The sequence below is a fragment of the Lissotriton helveticus genome, chromosome 5_1 (assembly GCF_964261635.1).
Source record: "Lissotriton helveticus chromosome 5_1, aLisHel1.1, whole genome shotgun sequence".
NCBI lineage: Eukaryota > Metazoa > Chordata > Amphibia > Caudata > Salamandridae > Lissotriton > Lissotriton helveticus.
Window position 1 is genome coordinate 861,825,163 of NC_136065.1, and position 21,521 is coordinate 861,846,683.

Below are 21,521 nucleotides of genomic sequence, written 5' to 3' on the forward strand. Positions count from 1 at the left end.
AAGGATAGGGTTCTGCATAACTAAATACTTATAAGGTCCCAAAAGCGAGACCTATTGGTTATGCCAATGCTTGTTGATAATAAAGTGTCAAGTCCTGCTTGAATGTGACATCCTGCTTGGGCTGGAACTTTTCATATGACACTTGGGGCATACATTAAAGAGATCTCATCTGTCTCCAGCAAATGTTAGCTTACACCTGGGCAGGCAACTTCTTTTGCCCCCCCAGCCAGTCAGACCCCAATCATGGAGGGCCTCCTTTTGACATTACTGTGTCATAGTGTGTTTGACCGGTCTGCTGGGTTTACCTATAAAGTTTGGGGTGCACTTTAAAGGACGAACACAGGATGTTGCATCTGGTTGCTGACAACTGTGCTCTGTTCTACCAGACTACTGTGAGTACGGGGACTGCATCAAGCTGGATTTTGGTGTTAGATGTGGGAGTACACTAGGATTACCAAATCACATTTCCTCATCACATCCCTAGTCCTCAGAGCCCAAGCTGAGTGTGGCAGAAGACTTTGTCAATCTTGAAAATGCCCAAAGTGGATAGGGTTATCCCTGGGGACCCTTATTCTTTTGGTTAGGGCATCACTTGGAGGGGGACGTAGGAGTGGAGGGTCATTCTCATGCACTAGCTTGTGCCAAACATAAATGTGGCATCTTCAGGTACCCACTTCCGAACACTTCTGGACCTGAGGAAAATCGGAAGATGACTGAAACTGTTGTCTGCAACCTGAGAAGACCCTTGGAGGACTGGGCCTGCTCTCTCTCTTTCTTTCTCTCTCTCTCTCTTACTCAGGACAAAGAAGTGGGCTCAAAGGATCACAAAGCTGACCTCTTGTTAAAGCTACAGGGATGCAGCAAGCTACAAGAGGCCTTTTCCTGCAACTGTGAAGCTGACCAGTGGCAATTCTATCTGGACTAGACACTCCTGTTGGCCTCTGCCTGCCACCCTGTGAGTCTCGAAGTGCCTCCCCTATGTTCCGGGGGGAGGGGGTGGCTTAATAAGTGTCGTCCGGTCATGGATTGGGGCTTAAAGCATTAAAAAAACTGAAGCTAAAACCTTCGAGTAAGATCAACCTGGTTAGATTATCTGACCTGGGCTGGATCGCATTTACGGTCAAATTGCGTCTAGGTCCAGTTCTACGGCGACCATTGTCTATCATTGACACATTGTGCTTCTTGGCTCTATTCCGACTTAAACTTTTTAACATTCACGTCTCCAGTTTCTCACATTTAATTTTTGTCAAGTTGAAGACATTTTTTTAGTTTACTAAATTTGACTCAGTTTTTCTCATTTGTTCTGGGATTTTTATTGCTTTACATTTTGACTTTATTACGGTTTTAGTACTGCATAAATACTTTATACATTGCCTCAAAGTTAAGCCTGTCTGCTCTGTGCAATGCTACCAGGGGGTTGAGCTCAGGTTTATTTAGTGACTTTAGTGGTTAACCTTGGCAAGGACTGTGATTGTTACTTGAGGTGAGTACTTACCCCCTTCACCTAATAACCCAATTACTTACACTCTCTATTACCTAAGGATGGACTCTTGACACTAATGACCGTTTCTGTTCTATTTAGCATACACTTGAGGATCGCACTCATGTCACCACAAGCAGAATTTAATAGTCAAAGGACTTAGCATGGTGTCGCCCACCCATCATTAAAAGCAGGAATGCAATCCTTTCACACATCCAACACTGCACGCCGGAACAGAGGGAATCCTTCTAGATTCGAACCAGTGATCACTTCAGTGATATTACTCTGGCGGGAAAGATGTCTACCCTATCAAGTAAGACCCCCCCCCCTAGTAATCCTCTAATCACAAATTCATTCTGATGGGTAACGTGAAAGGTTGCACTATCAAGTCATCATCCTTATTTACTATAAAAAGTACTGCTGGACCTGCCTCGATACTAAATATGTGCAGACATCACTTCCCGCATCCACCACAACGCCAATGGCCAAACCACTAACACTGCGTCACTCTCACATCAATACTTCCATTTTGCCTCCTCTCTGCTGCCTGCTGTATCCTTACGATGTCCCCTCCGACCTGGGCGTGTGTAGGCATGGGCACCATAGACCATCACCTAAGCACCACTTCCAGGGGGCATCAGTGCCCTGCCACACATGCATGTAGGTTCCAGAATCCAAATTGCTAGTAGGACCAGGCTCCGACTGAAACCTCCTTGAAGGACGGTGCTACCCTGGAAACCGGTTGAGCGCCCGCTCACTGCGTTTCATATATTAAAATCCTGACTATCCTGAGACACTTTTGTAACTTCTATTGTTGACCAATACTCTGGTTCCTGAACAGCAGGTTAGGTTGACTTATCATGTGAGTTGTGTTCGTGTCAAATAAGATTTTTGCCTCTCAATCAAACATAGTTTACTATATTCACAGAACAATAGCAACATTTCCTTACCAGGGTACGACTTATAGTCACTGATGACTTTTACACTTCTTGCGTGCTAGTATAGTTATATTATCTCTGTTATTTAGCGCCTTGAGACCCTCTGGGTGAGTAGTGCGCTTTATAAATGCCTGAACTTGAACTTGAACTACTGCATACTACATACTGTGTACAGGACAACTTACCTCATTGTTAGCATCTTCATAAGTTAAAGAAAAGCTTCACAACGATTTCTAAGAATGCCTACGAATTTCGTTCTAAAAAACGCACACATCTTAACATATGTTGAAGAGTAAAGGCAAAAGGAGTGATTGTCACGCGTTTATGTTGCAGAATTTTGAACTAAGGCACTTTGGATAGAATCACACCCCATCGCCCCCGGGTCCCAAACGTGTATTATTGGGCACATCACATTCCCTCTCAGCACCTCATAAATTGAAATGACAAAACTGAGAGAACACAAAATTGAGGTCAACGACTGCCTCGCCCATACATGTCTTACTTAGAGGAAGAGGTCAGGCTGTTCCACAGTGCACACCACAAACCGAATTGTCTCCAGGCTGATTCATGTCAGAGTCACTTGTGGGCGTATTGGTTTACATCAGAGTAAAAGCTCTTTGTGTGAGATTTGTTTCTAATGCATGAATAAAATCACAGCTAACAAATCCATCCCTCCTCTTTATCCATGCAAAACTGGGCGAATTGCGTTGAGCAGGGATTGGTGCATGGTTTGTGCATGTGGAAGAAAGTGGGCGTATGACGTCAAAATACCTTGTGGTGGCCCTACCTCCCAGCCACACTTAACACATTCACCACAATACCAAATGCCTACCAGCGAGTATTAAGGTGCACTCAGTACCACACTTGCCCCCCTTGCCATCCTAGCCCCCCCCGTTTACATCAACATGCTTATCTTGCATGCTTATATTAGTGCTTAATTTGTAAAAAATAAAATGTGCCAGGGCTCTCATCAGGAGGCCACCGCCGCAGCTTGCACAACACATTGCCCCTTCCATGCGTCAATGATAGTAACAACACAACTACTAACCATCATACTCCTAAAAGTGTGACATTTCAGGCCCACAAAGCTTTAAGAATGGCTTGGGCGGGAGGTAAAAGTCATTTTAAAAGTATATTGCACTAAGAATTAGCTGTTTTTGTGGTCATCTCTAAATTAGCCAGACAGCGCCACCTTGTGGCAGGCTGTCACAAGCACCAGTGCTGACAATTAAGTGCTGGTGCTGAGCACCGGAAACCACTGGCTCAAATTAAGCACTGGCCTATATGCACATCATGCTAACCAACTACACATGCCATAGTCGACATCAAACCAACACAGTTTGGTGGGGCCATGCACCCTCATACAGCATGGAAGGCATGCTCATGAACACCCCAAACTACCCGGAACAGTAACCTGAACACATGAGCTAAGGAGCAGACGTGAGTTGTAGAAGTAACTGTTACAAAACACAAGAAAGCTTAAGGACCAAAAAACTTAGCACTTACCCTGCGTGCAGCATTGATCCTGCCAGATCTGCAAGAGAAAGGGGCAAGGTAGCCAGTCAGTGACTGATCAGGTAACAAACTCGGTTAAAACCCACAAACCCTCCCAAGAACCAAAGTCCACTGGTATTAAAAAGCTGTGTTTGCAGCAGAAAGCAAGTCATGGAGAAATGCCTCTAACAGACCCCTTGATTCATGCATGCTAACTCAACGTCTGTGAGTGACAGACTTGCGAGATTTACGTGTGCAGGGTATTCACAAAAGGTGACCTTGAACTTGTAAAGTATTTTACTCATGAACAAAATTAGTAATTATCCATTAAAGAGCAGAATATTGCACAGGAGTGAAACTCATGCAGTAGGTGTGGAGTAGGTGTTTCAAAGCATGCACAACAGTGAAGTAAATCCCTTTCCAGTGTGTGAGAGGTACAGAATACCCAAAATTTCAGGTGTAAGGAGAATGTAATGGAAGGGGTTCTCCATGAGGGAAAAACAAATGTGTAATTGCACATGAGCGCTGTGTTCCCCCAAAGCAGAATTGTGCTTAGTGAACAATTTTGCATTGAAGAAATAACAACATATATGATTGTCACATGCCTGTCCCATGAGCGCACCATTACAGGCCTACTCTTTGAAAGGTCTGCGAAAAGGTAAAACTACATGCAGAGCTTTACCTGCTGACATGGATGTGGTTACGGTCTGTCTTGACAGCGCAGCAGTCGCCAGACAATCATGTGAGGACCACTAGAGAGGGGAATTTGGCTCCGCCTGCATGTTGTTAGCTAGGAGGACATGCTTTTAGTGGGCAGATTTTGTGTGCTTCTACATTAAGTGCTTGGCCTACACACAGCTGTGATTATGTTGTTTATGTACCCATCTGCCTAAGCCTGAACTTTCAGGGGCACATAAAAGACATTGGAATTCTAAGAAAGTGACTTAGATAACGATATCATTTATGTGTTTTTTCTCTGGCAGCCGCAACGATAGGAGTAGGAGTTATTAACCTACATGGATTTTTAGGTCTTGCTTGATAGTGTAACTGTCACCTGACCTTTTAATCTAGACCAATATTACTCTACAGTTCCTTAATTCCAAACAAATTGATCTATTCCCATGCTATTTACTTGTAATGCTTCACATTATCATACGACATTCCTTTAACACCTTCTATGCTCATGACAAGCTCAGCTCGTCATGAGGCACGGTGCTTGTGTGCTCATGACGAGCTGAGCTCGTGATGAGCCATGGAATGCTCACACGCGGGGATAATTCCCCTGCTGTGCTGAACGTTCCACGGAAACGGGTGTGGTCATGACGAGCTCAGCTCTCCATGAGCACACGAGCACTGTGCCAGCTCGTCATGAGCTCGGGGGCGCTTTGCGCGCCCCCTGCTCCCTAGCACAGCGGGGGAATTACCCCCGCTGCCAAGGGGTTAAAGTCATTTATTGGCATTGCCAAAGCTTGTTTTATGTTTTTGTTCGTGAATCGAGCCCTAAGTTAATAACCAGAGCCTGTGATGTAAAAGCGTAACCCTGTCCATGGAGGACCTCATTAAAAGTGGGGTGGTAAAAAGGTGTGGTAATACAGCAGCCAGTATTATCAACAACAGGTAGCATGATTACACACTTTAATGGCCATTACAACTGGAATGGGAAATAACAGGCAGAAATCAATGCCACTGCAAACTTTCAGCAAGAAATTCTAAATTCCAGGTCTTTCCATAAGGACAGGTTCCACCAGGTTTAATGAGGTGGATCGGTTTCTTTCACGAGTTAATACTGCATGCGGTAAATTACAACATCAACATTTCGTCCAATATCAGAATTAAGTGGCCGGCCGTAATGTCAGCGACCAAGATGTGGCAAATATTTAAACTGGCAGGGTTTAGAGGCTCAGGTTCAAGGTAGGACACATAAGTGTTGACATTGTGCAACTTGGCAGAGAGAAGATGGTGGCAGGCCTGGTGATAGACTGTGGATAGACAGATTGAAAGGTGAGGGAGGCAAATGTGACCTTCACTCTGTACTGAGTAACCAGTTCCTGCTTGGTAGGAACATGATTGTGCTTCCCAGGCTCAGGGTCAAGTAACTGAGATGTAAGTATGGCCAATCAACCACAGGTTAGCACAACAAAGACTTTGAGTATCTACTACAAGCGGATGAGTACACAAGGTAGTGAATGAATGCTTACCATGTGCACACTGAAGTATGAGTGACATTTTGGAGTTGATCTAAGTAGTCTACTCTAGAAACACTGCGCATATTTTTAAACCTACTGTGTAGGAGAATGCTATTCCAAATACGAAGGATCAAAGATTTATTTATTTAGCGCTTTATAGAATACGATCTGTCTCCTTTGAGTTAAGCCACCAGCCCCTATAGAAACTGAGCAATTGGGCGGGGCAGAATTGAAATGAGTGACATGAGTTAGTCTTTGGGGTGGCGAGCAGAGGGTCATTGGCTCTCGGTAGAGAAGTCAACTTTGATGGAAGCAGCTACGAGCTGCTCTCCTAGCAACAAAAGATTTTAGCAATGGTGCATAAGTCACTTTAGGCTCCAGCTAGGTTCATGCCAGATACCTTGCTGTAGTTCAGCTCGAGGTTCTCTTTGACACATGAGCCGAAAACGAGCCAAGCTTTCATGAGGCTTCTACGTGTAACCTAAGCGCAAATCATTCCCCAAGAATTTCAGACAAAACTTGCTGTAATAGTGGAGTGAGGAGAGATACTCGCGTAGAGGGTGCGGCTCATCCATATGAGTGTGGGGGCGTTGACCCCCTACTGTGAGTGCTACACACCAGAAAGACTACCTATCTTTTAGGATTTGGTTCCTGTAGTGTAAGGGTGGGGCTACGGAGAAATTCAAACAAGGATTGAAGGAGGCTGTGAAAATGAACTGCGCATGTCAGATTGCCCTGTGTTTTCACTGTGGCCAACCAGACATGCGTAGGTCAGGCTTCCATGATCAACTTACCTGAGATCAGGAGTAGCCTCGCCACAGCCCTATCGAGCTCTGAGTGAGCATTGTGTTTCCCTGACCCAGCCAATCCTGGCACTGCTCTTATGTTTGGTATGACAAGAAGCATAACAGAAGTGTTTCGATTGGCTGGGATGCTTTTACCCACCATTCACAACTTCGGCCGGCAGCGCAAGGCTGAGGAACGAATCAAGGTAAGAATATGTTTTTTTTTTATTAAGAACAGTGCTCCATTTCATGTTTTACATGGTTATCTCTCTGTATCACTTAGAATACTTCTCGACAGGGTTAATCCAAATCAAGTAGGGCAAGCTGCTCCTGACGATTACATTTAGTGAGGGTACAGAGCTTCAGTCGTTCTAATAATTGATGACAGAACTTGCTCAAAACTCGAGCTGACTCGAACGTCTCTTCTGGCTTTGATGATTTAAGAAAGGCAGAAGAGAGCTTCATATCTGCAGGAACAAGATGTTATCGTATTTTTAATTAAGGTTAAAGGGTGAACCGAGTGTGAAGACACCTGGACACCATGTCCTGCTGACAAACGTAGTGACAGCCGAGCAGCCCCTGTCACAAATATGAAGCTGCTGTGATCTTGTTAATTAAACAAGCAATGGAAAAACATGCGCACTGAATGCGAGCATTGTGTGCAGCACATTAAAGACCTGTTATCTTTGGCACTGTGTCAATGGAAGATGGTAACACAACTCTACATTTGAACAGAACTTTTGTTTTGAATATATCTCGCTATAAAAACGGCAAAAAGAGTGGTACACCTGTTAGCAATTGCCTAAAAAAGTATAAACATTGCAATAATATCAAGGACAACATGGCTAGTGTCACCAATTCCACATACTCAGGAACCATATGCTGATAAATTAAATTTGTGTTCCAGAGGTGATCGGTGCACATTTTATGTAAATGTGCCTATAAATAAAATAGAAGGTGCCTGATCACCTCTACAATACAAATGTAAGCATGTACGCCCTTTACAAAATTATTTTACCTTTACGTGCTGCACATGCCCCACCACTGTCAAAAGATGCCACTTTTAAAAGTTGCCAGCCGCCACTGTACGCATCTGTTGGTTGAATAGCACAATGTGAAATCAGCTACCCTACTTAATCAAACTGTGTGATCCTAGGAAGATATTTTATTTCACTGTGCCTCGTTTTTCTCCATAATTCCTTTTGAGAGCACCTTGAAATATGTGAGTTCAGGATTTGCAGTGTACCAAAACCTTAGTTTTATTTAGTAGACAATAATGTTGCCTCATATAGAATACAAATCTAGGTCACATATAGAGTCCATATGACATCTGACTTACCTCTTACTTCACCTTTTAATAAGTGCCTCTCAATGCAGTGGTATAATCTGAGGAACATTTTTTTTAATTTTGAAGGGACTTTATCATATTTCTACATGATGTTTGTTGCACCTTTTACTTGCCAAACACACCCATGGCACGGTTCGTGCACAGGCTCCCAGGCTTAGCGGTCCTGGTCATTTGCTAGCTTGCCCTCCTAGATTTTCGGCATGTTTAGAAAATATTTGTTTTGCTCTTGATCTTAGGGAGGTGGTTCTATGTGTAGCTATACTACACCGAGAAGCACCGGTCTCCTCTGGCCTTGGTAGTTAATAGGGGGGTGACCATAGGGCTTTCTGGAAGGGTACTTGGAGAGAGCCACAAATAAGCCAACTAAGAGAGGCAAACAGCGCAGACTCAAGAGCACTCTTTTCAGAGATCCTAATGAGCCTGTCTGATGAGTGACTGACCCCTCCCCAGTCCAACAGCTCTTTCATGTGCACAGGCCTGGCTGGGTATTCCCAATAGTTCAGATGGCTCAGTCACAAACAGTTCTCCTGTAGGAGGTGGCGGGTTGTATCAATAGCCCACCAATCAGATCTTTTCTTATTCGCCATAATGATGCACACTTGTCTTTCAACTCCACTTGAAGGCAGAAGGTGATCAGCAGGCGAAATCGTACTCTAGGGCACCACTTGAAATCCCTCAGCCTTTCATCTTTCTGGAAAAAGGAGACAGGCTCCGTCTTTCATCCTTCTGAGGTGGATAAGGTTAAATAAGCTTCATGGAGCCGGGCATTAAAAGCCGGTTCAAATTATTCAGGTTGTGGTGCAGTTTGAACGGCTATTGTTGTATTTACTATTAGTAGCAGTATGTGCAGTAGTAGTAGCGTGAGTAGTGGCATTAGTAATTGAATGAGTAGTAGTAGCAGGAGGAGCAATAATATGAGTAGTAGTAGCATGAGTACTAGTAGTATTAGTACGGGTAGTGTATCAGTAATAGTATGAAAAGTAGAAGCAGTGGTAGGAGCAGTAGTAGCATGAGTCATATTAGTAGTTGTAATAGGACGAGTAGTAGTTGCATGAGGGACAGTTGCATTAGTGTGAGTAGTGTATGGCTAGTGGTAATGGTATGAGAAGTACTAACCAGAGTAGTAGTATTAGTAAGAGTAGTGTAGGATTAATAGTAATAGGATGAGAAGTAGTAGCAATAGGAGTAGTATTAGTGGTGGTCATAGTATCAGTAGTTGTATGAGTATTAGCAGAAATAGCATTAATATGATTGTTGTTATTGCTCAGCTCATAATATTGACCCCATGTCTTCCCATTTTGACAAGAATGAATGCTGTGAAGAATAACAGGACTTATCTAACATTACCTTTATTTTATTTCTTATGTTGTATTTATTCAAGCGGTAGGCGCCCTGCTTACAATATATCCTGCGTGCGATGTTAGGGGTACTACAGCACAACATATCAAATGAAAGTCTCTTTCCTTACATACCATTGGCTGTTTTAGAGCATTCTGACCAAAAAGATGGTGAACGTATTGATCTGAATACGGAAAACAGCTTAGATTGAGCAAGAGAGAGTAAGAGAATGTGGTCAAATTTAATCTGAGAAACATCATTAATGTCCAATTGGAAATGAATCCAGGTTTGTGCAAATTTCATACTAAAAAAAACGGATATGTTGACCAATAATCATTTGAATGCATTAAGCAGGCAAATCTCTTCAAAAAGACAGAATTCATGATTTTCAATTCACAAATTCAAAATCCAATCTCCTCTAGAGTATGGTGCATATTCCACTTTATGTCAACTAGGAAAGCGGTCCTGTGAACGATAGCGAGTACCTCTGGAATACAGAAAGAGAAACCGTGATAGATCAATTTTTAGTGCTAAAGGGCCAACAGTAGTGCTTTAATGGGGAGGTACTGTCCGGTACGGAGTACTTGTGCTTCTTTAATTTGAAACAGAGAGTACCTGTACTTCTCATCACTGATGCAACACATTTATTGGGAGAGTACCTACACTTCTCATGAACAAAGAGGTACGCTACCTAGTGAGTACCTGCACTTCTGTATCGCCATTACAAGCAGAGGTACACACAAGAATCCCAGATAGACTCTGAATTTTGATAACAAATTCTGAATATAATTTTGTTGTTTAGCAAACTGGGTGGTCGAAGCTGACAGCTGTTCTCACTGCCCAGAGACAAGATAAATGGGAAGTGCTCTCCAATTGCAGTGATTGTAATGTGACATCCTGATTAGAAGTTCAAAGATATCATCCAAATGTTTGTGAATCATACAGATTTGGAGACGAATTCTGGATGTTTATCAACATGTATCCATCCACATCTAAGTGGTATTCCACTGGAAGCAAGATACTCCTCAATTGATGACAAGTATTGGATTACAATACATTTGGGATCGCGCCACAGCAGAATGGTTGCAAGTGCAGCCGGCCCCATTGCTGCGGAGTCTGCTTCAGTGAATGGGAGAGCTGAACCTGATCGGAGGTTAGCGGTGCTGAAGTGTAGCATTGGTCAGCAACTCATCATGAATTTGGCTCTGAGTGGGAGAGCACATGTCGAAGTGCAAGAGCTCTTCTTCAAAGGGCGAGAGCTCTAGCAGTTGGAGGACATTGCTAAGGAGCTGGATCAGAGCTAACTGGTCGGCAGTCAGAATGGAGGCTGTTTATTGGGCAGCTTGGCAAGTCGGCAGATAGGATTATGGGGCAGAGAATTGAATTTGAAGATGTTGGTGAGGCGTCAAACTGTATGATGCTGCCTGGAGGCTGGATGGTTCCTAGAAGTTAGTTACATTGAAAGGAATAAGCCTGACATGTAGTGGAAGGATGTACAACTTGATAATATTGACTGCAAGCAAGCTCAGAATGTGTTGGAGAGGAGACAGATTGGAGGCTGATCAATGGGAGTTAGCTTTAAGAACGTTTGTAGTCTTATTCAAGGACAGCATAGAAGTTTAAACTGGATGGCAGTGCCATCATGTCTGAATAGAAGATGCTTGACTTTGATTTGGACAAAAGAAAGTTGCAGGAAAGCCAGATTCAAGGAGTCTGCCAGGACGTAATGTTTAAGGTTTGCAGTTTCTGAGTTGGATTGGGTGATGTTATTTGGATGTTTGATTGGCGGATGTTGCCATGTGAGTTGGATAAGAGGAAGTGGTTCAGAAACCTGATCAGCGGATCAACCAATGCTAGCAGGGTACCAGGTGAGAGGATGCTGGCAAAGTGTTGCCATGAGGGATGTTGGCTGGGAGCCAGATTGGACATGGTGGAAAGATGTTGGAAGAATGTTGGCATGACGATGGATGAGAGAGTGTTCTCTGGGAGGTAGTATCTGTGAACTTTCATGGTGAGTCACAACAGAGAATGACAGGGAAGACTGATCATGTGATAATCCTTGGGATGGCAGAAGACAATGTTTGTGGCCTCACATAAGAAGATGGTGGGGAATCTAATCTGGGCATGGCGGGTGACGCGCAGTGGTTTAGATATCATTAGGGTAGCAGGTGCAATGGCGCCAGGGGTCAGGGAGAGTAAAGGGGTGTTCTGCAGCCAACTGTGACCATTGTGGTTCTCGCTTCCCAACTCTTTATTTGGCATTGCGTTCGGGCGCACAGTAACCTTCCAACACCTTTAAAGAGGTGATCAGTGAATGGTGGCTGGATAAAACACAATGTATGGCAAAGAGGAGGGGGAAGGGGAGTCAGACCGGCGGAACTTCTGTAAATCTGATTCTGAGGAAATGTTGAGGAATTCGAGCATTATGTGATGAGTGATATGGCGGGTGTTGTGATTTGCAGCAGCCGCGCATGCCTTAGCCTTGCCTGTATATTTCGCTGTCTGGAAGCTTGCAGGCTCCGTCACGTCACTTGACGCCGCCTCCGGTTCCTGGTGAGCAGGCCGCCTCGGTGCTCGTCCGAGCAGTGAAGTGCGCCCGCGGGCCCCCGTCGGCCCCAGGCCCTCCTGTGTGACTGCGGCTGGCCGAGCTCACGAGCCGTGGGCACTGCATCAGGTTTCAGGAGTGACGCTTCTGTACAAGGAAAGGCGCCTGACCCCGGGCCCAGTGCCTCGGCCGCCCGCCCGCCTGTCAGCTGAGGCCCGTGGAATGGGCCTATTAATAGAGCCCGGGATGGCTGGGGCTCGCTGCTGCCAAGGCTCGGCTCGGGCTGGGGCTAGAGTGTGAGGGCTACCCGAGAGGCGGAGCTCTCCTTAAAAGCGCTAGGGGTTCCCCTTCACAGCGCTGTTCTAAACTGCCAGCTGTCCTCGAGCAGGTCTCCCTGAATATTAGGGTCTCCCTAAAGTGTAAGTTGTCACGGGGTGAGCAGTAGAGGTCACCGTCTCCCTGAATAATTCAGTCTGCCTAAACTAGCAGGTGTCCAAGGATGTGTAGAGGTCTCATGAAGGATGAAACTCCACACGGGCAGTCGCTTCCCTCTTACCGGTTAGCTCTCCATACAAAGTCCGTTTTCCGGACGCCTCCGATGTATTTAAACTGGGGAACATACGATTTTTTAACAAGGGGTTTTTGGCTACAAAAAGAATGGCATTATGGCAGCCCATATTTTAAAATGAGATGTCACCATGCGCTTAACTTTCATCACTGAAAAATGTCAAGACGGGGGTGTCACAAAACATACAGGCACATATGTGCCAAGGGTGTTCTTGCCATGTGTGCCATCTTCCTGCATTGCTGGCATTTTAGAAAACATTGCATTGTTTGCTGGGACTTGCAGTTGTAATCTGTAAATTAAAGTATTTATTTTAAAGTCAATTAAAGCACGATCGTCCCAATAGGTTTGGTCAAAACGTCACGACTGGCAGTGGTTATCTTTCACTTATGACAGGGGTCCACGTGGCAGACGTGCTGGCTAGGGGCTCACAGGTCAGAACCACCACACAGGTTACACACTCCTGAAATGTCTGGTTTCGACAGGAGAGCCGTGGATCAAGGGGGCATAGAAGTTGTAGAGTCTTGGGTCACACAGCAGAGCTATCGGTCAAGTGAAGGAGAGCCTATTGGCTGACCGTCGCACAGCAGAGCTTTCCACCAGTCTACACACATCTTTCATGCTCCAGCTTTGAGGCAGAATAACTATACAGGTTCAAAAGCCATCTAGGGTCAGGACTGTCACGGCCAAGCAATCACTCAGAGAACGCAAAAACGCTGGTTATAGAAAGAAGAGATATTTCTCTATTTACCCATATCTTGTATTTTTTTAAAGCAGCAGAGCCTGCCCGCCCATTAAAGAGAATTTACAACTGGGGGCTTACAGCAGAGCGGTAAGTCTAATCTAGTCCCCACCTCTCCCCCCCCCCCCACCAAACAGGTGTGTAGCTATTGATGGTGCAGCAGGTTCAGTGGCACCAGTGGCCGGAGAGCCCCGCTGAACTCTGAGTTTTGATGTATTTTGCTACTCAACCGTCTGTCAATGGCTCTCATCTCTTGCACTAGTACTCATGTTACACTTGCTACAGACCCCCTTCCTGGCACCACCAGCCTAAGTAAAACCCTTGCATCCATTTATCACCTGCTCCAAGCCAGTGATGTACGGATGCACGTTTGGACCTCCTATTTTCTCTGGAATAGTGAAAACAAAGAGAATTGGACATGATGTTCTTCAGCTCCCATGTTATTCCACGTTTCTGGGGGAAATGACTTCGTAATCCCTCTATTTTGTTGCAGTAGTACTGGCCGCTGGTATGTTTGCCTGAAAATATGATAAACTCCCAATAAGGGAGTTATGTTGTGAAAATACAGGTCTTTTTCGCATTCCTCAACTTTGAACTTGAACTGAGGTAAAGACACCTTGCTTCAGTGTTTGGCTGCTCATCTATGGACTGCTCTGCCATCCGATCCAGGTCAGGGTGAGAGTATCTGAGAACTTTGGGGAATAAGTGCAAGCCCCCCTCACCACCGGGGCGTCACTTTTTTTTAAGACGCTCCGGTGGCCTAGCACCATTTTCCATATTTACAAGGTGGTGCTAAGGTGTCCCTTCCTGAACATAAACAATTACCCTTGCAGCGCAGGCACCCTGGCGACGGCAGAGTGCCTGCGCTGGCGCTAGGCAGCCTTTTTTGCGTCGGCGCTAGCGGACACACAGGGGTGCGTCGTATTCTTATGAATACAACATGTCCCTGCGTTTAAAAAATGTAGACACGCGGCACTGTCAAATTTGGCGTAGCACTACGCTTCCACAATCTTTTGTAAATATGCCACTTTTTTTAAAATAAGAATTGCAAGATAAAGGTGTAGAAAACCCTATCTATTAATTAGTATATTTATAACTTTCACAAAATACCAATACAAAATCAACTTAAAGAGATAATTCTGCAGGAAGAAAGCCAGTGAAGATTGGCAAAAGAAGCTGTATTGTGGCCAAATGTGCTTAGCTTGAATAAGGCAGCTGCAGCGGTGCTCTTGACCCGGTTGTGGCAGCGGAGAAGGGCCAGGTTAGATTGATTGACGTAAATGCACTTTCCGTCGTCTGACTCTGTGCACATAAATGGATAGGCAACAATTACATTCAGAGAAGAAGAAATGTAGAATACTCATCACATGGGCTAGTTACCCTTTTCCGCGCTAATTGAAGCCCAGCTCGTCATGAGTCACAGTGGAGCTGTGCTCATGACGAGCTGGGCTCATCATAACTGCAACGGTCCGCCCACGCACAATTGATTCCCCGCCTGTGCGGGCGAATTAATTAGTGGGAGGAGTCGTGATGAGCACAGGTCGGCATGAGCACAGCTCCACTGTCACTCATGACGAGCTGGGCTCGTCACGAGCACCCGCAGGGCAGCGGCCTTCCCCTCCCCTCCCCCCGCACCGTGGGGAATTACCCCCGCAGCGAAGGGGTTAAGAAAAAAAGAGCAGGACCTGGTAACAGCAGTGAGCTGCGAGACAAGGTAAAACTTGGGGACTCCGATTCCTAATAACAACTGAGACACTGGGGCATAGACTCTTAGAATTAGGCAACAAGTTGACTTTACATAAGTGGTGTGGTGGGGATCTTAGATCATTCCCTGGTGATGGTAAATATAACGGAGCCATCCTAGTTCTGTCATAGAAAATGGGTGGACATCCAGCAGCAGTGACCAAGGTGGACGTGATATTCAGATGCCTGGATGGATCATGGAATGTGAGACTTGGAAGATCAATTGCGTGTGATCACCTCACAGGAAAGGCCTTATGACACCACAGGAAAAATATAATCACAGCAAAAACCATCATTAAAAATTTAAACTTAAAAGGGATATTGATGAATCGTGAGCAACTTTCCAAATCGCGGCCCTGGAAGAAGGTTCGTGGGGGATAACCACTGTTTGAGGTTGATGGAAAAGACTAGATTCAGCCAGTGGCTTGGGAGAGATGCTGATGAATGAATGGATGATCCTGGATTCAAAGGCTGTTGTTGGGTCCAGCGATACCAGAACACCGCCTTATCCTCTTCCACTCTTAGGTCATAAAGAAGGGAGAGGTCCGCCATTTCTGTACTCATTCATACTTTGCAAAAAGTGAGGCACAAGGGGCATAACATGCAATATTGTTCACCAAAACCTGGCAGCACAGCTGTAGCTGGATATAAAGAAACGGGGCTGAAGCTGGTGGTGTCGCAAGGTTCCACAGCAGTTTTTTTTCACAAGTGGGAGTGAAAAAACGATAAATAAATAAGATATGATTTCTGTAATTAACAACATATCCTACCTTCTGGTGATCAAGTTATGTTATCTGGCATATGTATAGCGCTCAACTGTCACTCCTTTGACTTTGCAGCACTCAAACTGTTTGGAGTCATTACAGGCTGTACAGTTGATTCCAGAGGTGTGCTGTAGCATACCAGATAGGAGAGAATTGTTAGATGAGGAAATAAAACAGCTCTGTGCCCTCTCGTGTTTGTGGCTGGGCAAGAGTCACGAGGAGAGACTGCCATGCTTTGGGTATAAAGTTCCAAATAGAAATCGATAACATCTCAAAATGTGTAAAGAGAGGGGCTGTTGTTTGCCTGCAGAAACTGACACCTCAATGTATACCATCCAGAGACGGTCAATCAATATCTGCTTATCGAATCCACCAGCAGTCCTTCAGGAGGACGAAGCAGGAAGGCAGATCATGGGTTCTGGAACATGCTTAACCCCAAATTGAGAGCTAAACACAAACATAATAGGTTCAGGAAACTCCTAAAAAATTATCTTTTCAGACTTTATCTCAACTGAACTTAACACAGAACAAGTGTCGCGATCAATGAATATCTGACTTGGTCACTTACCCACTCAGTTGTACTCCAACGTCATCCCCACCCATTAAGCTTAATTTCCTTATTGTTCGGTGCTCTGGAGCCAGTGAAAGGCTACTCGAGGAGCTTAAAATTCAATAATGAATAAATTAATTCATTAGGAGAAGGCGGCAGGACGATCTTCAGGGATGGAAACTCGTTTGGCCTCAATGTTCTACCTGATTGTTTTTACTTTAGAGATGAAGCTGGAAGTGCCTAGCAAAGCTCAGCCCAGATGGAAACAACAGGACATTCCTCAGTGCAGGGGATTTCAGTTTGTGCACCACGTTGAGGCTCATCACAATGGAAGCATCACCCACAATACCCTGCACTGTCTGGCGATGCACAGGCGTCAGATGTGCTGGAGACAGTTTTTATTTGACTGTGGGTGAACCATAATCTGATCTCCATCGATGTTGAGATGTTAAGAGTGCTACTGGTTTGCTCTTTCTTGATGTTTTGTTCACATGTGATTTATTGCTCTGGTTCATCGTTTAGCTCCATGTTAAGTGCTTTCTACTGCACTGATTTGATTACTTACCCGTAATTTTCATTCGTCCAAGTCTAATGCTTCATTATTGAAGTCCATATTCATTAAGGGGAGCAGACTATGGTCAGACAGCTAAAGCAGTTTTTCCGTGTAACTTCTATAAATATGTGCTTGTATGTTATGAGGTACCAAACTGGTTGACTTTATAATTAATGATTGACCTGAGAAATACACTATACTACGGTTATTTGCTTACAATTGTAATGGAGTAAGTTGCTAATGTCACCTGTGTAAATCTAAATAAAAAAGTAATTATAGACAGATGTTTTCTAATCTAAAATGACCTTGGTACAGCTCAGTATAAAACCCAGCAACACTCCAAAAAGTACCTGTCATACTAAGCAGTAACTGCTCTGCCAAAATGAAGATTAGTGAGCAGTGGATAGGGGTATTCCTCCCTTAGCCTTCCTCATACTTCCATCATTGTTTTTATTCATTGAAGACACACCAACAGCATGTCATTACATTGGTTTTAGCCGTAAACATCAAAAGTTGCACTCAGTGGCGGCTGGTTGGGAACGGTGGAGGTAGGTCAGAAAAAAAGAAAAAGACTTACCTTATTGCCACCGATCGCTAGCTGCCACCTCTCCTCCCCCGATGCAGGCAGGAACAGGTTGCACCCAGCCTCCCAGAATCCCCACACCAATCACAGCGCTGCTAAGGGCGCATTGTGATTAGTCTGAACGCCGTGGTTCGGCGCTCAGATGGGAACTGGGAGGCTGGGAATGTTCTCCACTCAGGCTACAATGCAGCTTAGGTAGAGAACATGCAAAGTGTGCATGTCGGGTTAGGAAGGCCCGAGCTGGCCGGCCAAACCGTCATGCGCACTTAAGTGCTGCAGGAACCACTGCTCCTCCCTCTCCCTGGCAAGCCCAGCCCGCGCCAATCTGGCTAGTTCCAAGAAGAAAATGATACTGTAACATTTTTAACATTGCGTTATTATTTTCTTTTTCTTTTTGTACTTACTAGGGCAACGCTCCTCCGCCCTGCGGAGGAGCCGCCCCTGGTCGCATTGATAATGTTATGATGTACCAGCAATGTTTAATATGGAAGAACACAGACTCCTCTCAAAAACAAATGACAATGCGAAAATTAGAGCCGAAAGGTTCAATATTTCAATACATACATGGTGAGCTTGGCTCTTCCGTATAAGAAGGGTGGAAAACATGCTCCTCCAAAAAAAAAGAAATCTACCTCTCCTAAACAACCCTCGACAAAAGCTGATCTACACCTACAGAAAAATAAACCTCCATAAACTAGGGCTTGAGCTTTTTTAACCCTCCCTCCCTCCCCAAAGAGATGTGGCTGGGGTTTTTTGCGGATTCCAAGAGGGTTTTTTTTGGGGTAGCTGTTTTTGTGGTTTTTTACCCCTTTACTTTAGGGTAGTTTTCGTTTGGAACAGGTGCATGGGGGGGGGGATTTTGTATTGGGGTTGTTGCTGGAAGCAGGTGCTGGTGTGGCTCATAATGGTTAGATGGGGGCGTTTTTTCCTGGGTAATGGTTGGTACAGCGGTTTACAGTCACAGTTTTATTGGTTGGGAAGGTCACTCCGGGAGCATGCAGGAAGGGGAAAGATCATAGGAAGTTTATGTAGATAGATAGGTGAAGAGAAGTTAGGAAATTCCAAGTTTTGGGGGTTATAACTGTTGCAGGGGGGAATCTTTTTAGGGGAGGGGTGGGTGGGAAAGTAGACTGACAATATTTAGTGAGGTTTCGTTTTGTACGGCACAGGCCAAGGGAATTTGGATGTAAGGTGCACCTGTTTCTAATAAAGCAGCCTTTTTCACACCAACAAGGTAGTCTGTGGTCTGTGCTGCACCCCTTTTGGCCCAAAGGCAATATGTTTGTTAGTTGATATTTATGCAAGATTCGTGAGTGGATGATGTTGATATAAACTTACATTTTGTCCTGCTCTTGAATAAATAAAAAACATTTTTTAAATTGAAAAGAGTCAGATGGCTCTGAGCCTGGGCCATCATCAGTGAGCTTGCCGCGATTAACTAGAGTGTAGCGGGGAGTCGTAGTGGATCCTTTGAAAATATTTTACAGAGGGTTCCAGTCCAGGAGACCTCACAAACTCTCTCCCTTTTTAGGTCGAGCCTAGGCAGCATGCATGCGCTGTCCTCAAGACCTGAAGTAATCCATATACGGAGTATAATCCCGCCTGCTGCTTGCAATTGGATCCCTCCGGCGTTGCTCTGTTTTTCTAACTCCTTATTGGCTGGCGCTCCTGAGATGTCACTTCCTTTTCATGGCAGGCAGCACCGACCAACTCCAGTTTAGTTACACAGCATGGGCCGCCATGCGCATATATGTTTAATATGCACGGGCAGTTTCATCATTATTGTATTTAAGCACAGCGCCGTGCACATATTTCTACTTTTGCTGTCTTTCTCCTTGTGGCCTTTTTCTTTGCACACACTGCACGCCACTGATGTGATGGCGCTTCGGTGAGCTCAAGAACATCTCCCTGCGTACCGAAGCCACCCCCGCAATTTAATTTTCTTAGGATCACACACAAAATGGTAAGTGGTTCTTCTTTTTATCATTTGTTGGGCTTCACGTTGCGCTGTGTGCTTTTTACTTTGTCACTTTTCATTATTCCTTTCTTTTTGTTATTTGTTGGGCTTATGTTGCGCCGTTAAAAAGTGAATTTATTTATGATTGAAGTGTTCACAATGAGTCGGTAAGAAGAAGGTTAACAGTGAGTTGAATTGCACTGAGTTAGTCTTTTTTCGCATTTCAGTCTTTTTTAGAGCTTTAGGTTGACTATGTGACAAACCACCAGGTCATTTAAACAGGAAGTACAGGTACTGGAGAGGAAGTTTGACTGGACTTGTCGCAGGCTTTTCCTTTTCATTACTATAATTAAATTACCGCATGGACGCCAAGTGATTGTGCTTTCACTTTCATTACTACGCGAAGCTTTCTTCAGTAGTGACCCACCTGATATAGGGTTGTGTGGGTCCACTGACTCCCATGTGGGCAGCTGTGTGAGGAGGTACTGTGTGCACAATTTGGTCGGCAATTAAAGTGCGGTTTTATGGCGACTCTAATTAAGGCAGCGTGAAAACACTGCATTCACTAAGAGGGGTTCCACATTTAGCAGCCACTGTGTAGGATTGTGAGGTGAGAGGTGTGATGTGACCAGCCGCGGCCGGCAGTGGGAGTACCTGCAGGGCGGTGAAGTGGGGAGGGGGAGGGGCAGGGTGGGGGGTAGTAATGTATGGATTACGGAGCTTCCCAGGTAAGTAAATATTTAAATAAATAAAACGAATTTCGTTGAGTGCACTGCATCCCCAAATGCGATGCAGTGCGCGCAACAAAATTAGTTTTATTTATTTAAATGTTTACTTACCTGTAAAACTCCGTAATCCATACATTACTACCCCCATCCTGCCCCTCCCCCTCCCCACGTCACCGCCCTGCAGGTACTCTCACTGCTGGCCGTGGCTGGATGTGACATGGCACAGACTTATTCTCTCGGGCAGGAGGGACAGTGCGAAGAGCTATGAGAATGCATCCATGCCAGACCCACTCTAAACAGGCTTGGACACTAAGGGGCACATTAGGCCCGCCCGCCACCCTATCGGAACACGGGACCGCCCGCCTTAAGGGCGGGGGTCCCGGAGTGCAATTAGGATGTGCCCGCCACAGTGGAGGGCACATCCTGTATTTTCAGCACTGTGACGGGCGGTGCTCTCTGCACCGCCCGCCACAATGCTGAAAATGCATTGCAGCATTTGCATGATGAAAGCGGCAGGCACCGCGCAGTGCCTCCCGCTTTCATTATGCAAATGCAGGGGGGTACCATAGGTACCCCCCGTGTGCACCCCCCTACTGTGCTTCACTCTGGGGGCCCGCAGGGGGCCCCCAGAGTGAAGTCCGCCTGCCTTTCCGTGGCAGCATTGCCGCCACGGAAAGGCATTGAAAAATGCCCATGCTAATATGGCTGGCGGTGTCTGATAGACACCGCCACCATGTTATCCCTTTTTCGGAAAACAGGCGGGCGGTGTTTCCCACCATTGCGGTACCCTCTGCCATCGTAATATGGCGGGGGGGAATGCAGGGAAGGATGTCGGGCGGATTGCCTCCGCCAGGGTGGCGGTGGCCACCGCTACCCTGGCGGAGGCAATCCGCCCGACATCCTAATGGGCCCCTATGTATTTAGTAGCTGATGCCGTGGCCAATTCCCTCCCTCTGCGCTGACTGCATTTCTTAGTAAAGACGCCATGTTAATGTTTGCGCACATAAAGCATGTCTGGCCTACAACCAGAGGTCATGCTCTCGCTTATTAACAAATGGGGAGATTTTAGCACAGTTAATGGTTTTGTTATATACAGTGCTTTATATGGCTGGGCACTGAGTACCTGCACCTCTTCGGTTTGGAAGGGAGACTACACTACTGCAGTATTTTTAGTAAGAGAGAACTAAAACATCTCAGTTGCAAACAGGTGTTCCGGTATAAC

At 45.3% G+C, this 21,521-nt stretch overlaps 1 protein-coding gene across 3 annotated transcripts in view; it reads right to left on the minus strand.

Moving 5' to 3' along the window:
- The window catches only part of ARHGEF10L (Rho guanine nucleotide exchange factor 10 like), a 640,241-nt gene that overhangs the window by 472,513 nt on the left and 146,207 nt on the right, over nt 1-21,521 (minus strand). For all 3 annotated transcript variants that reach the window (XM_078643336.1, XM_078643335.1, XM_078643337.1), the window contains exon 4: nt 3,925-3,952. In XM_078643336.1, the coding sequence (XP_078499462.1) occupies nt 3,925-3,952 (28 nt within the window). The remainder of the gene's footprint in view (nt 1-3,924; nt 3,953-21,521) is intronic.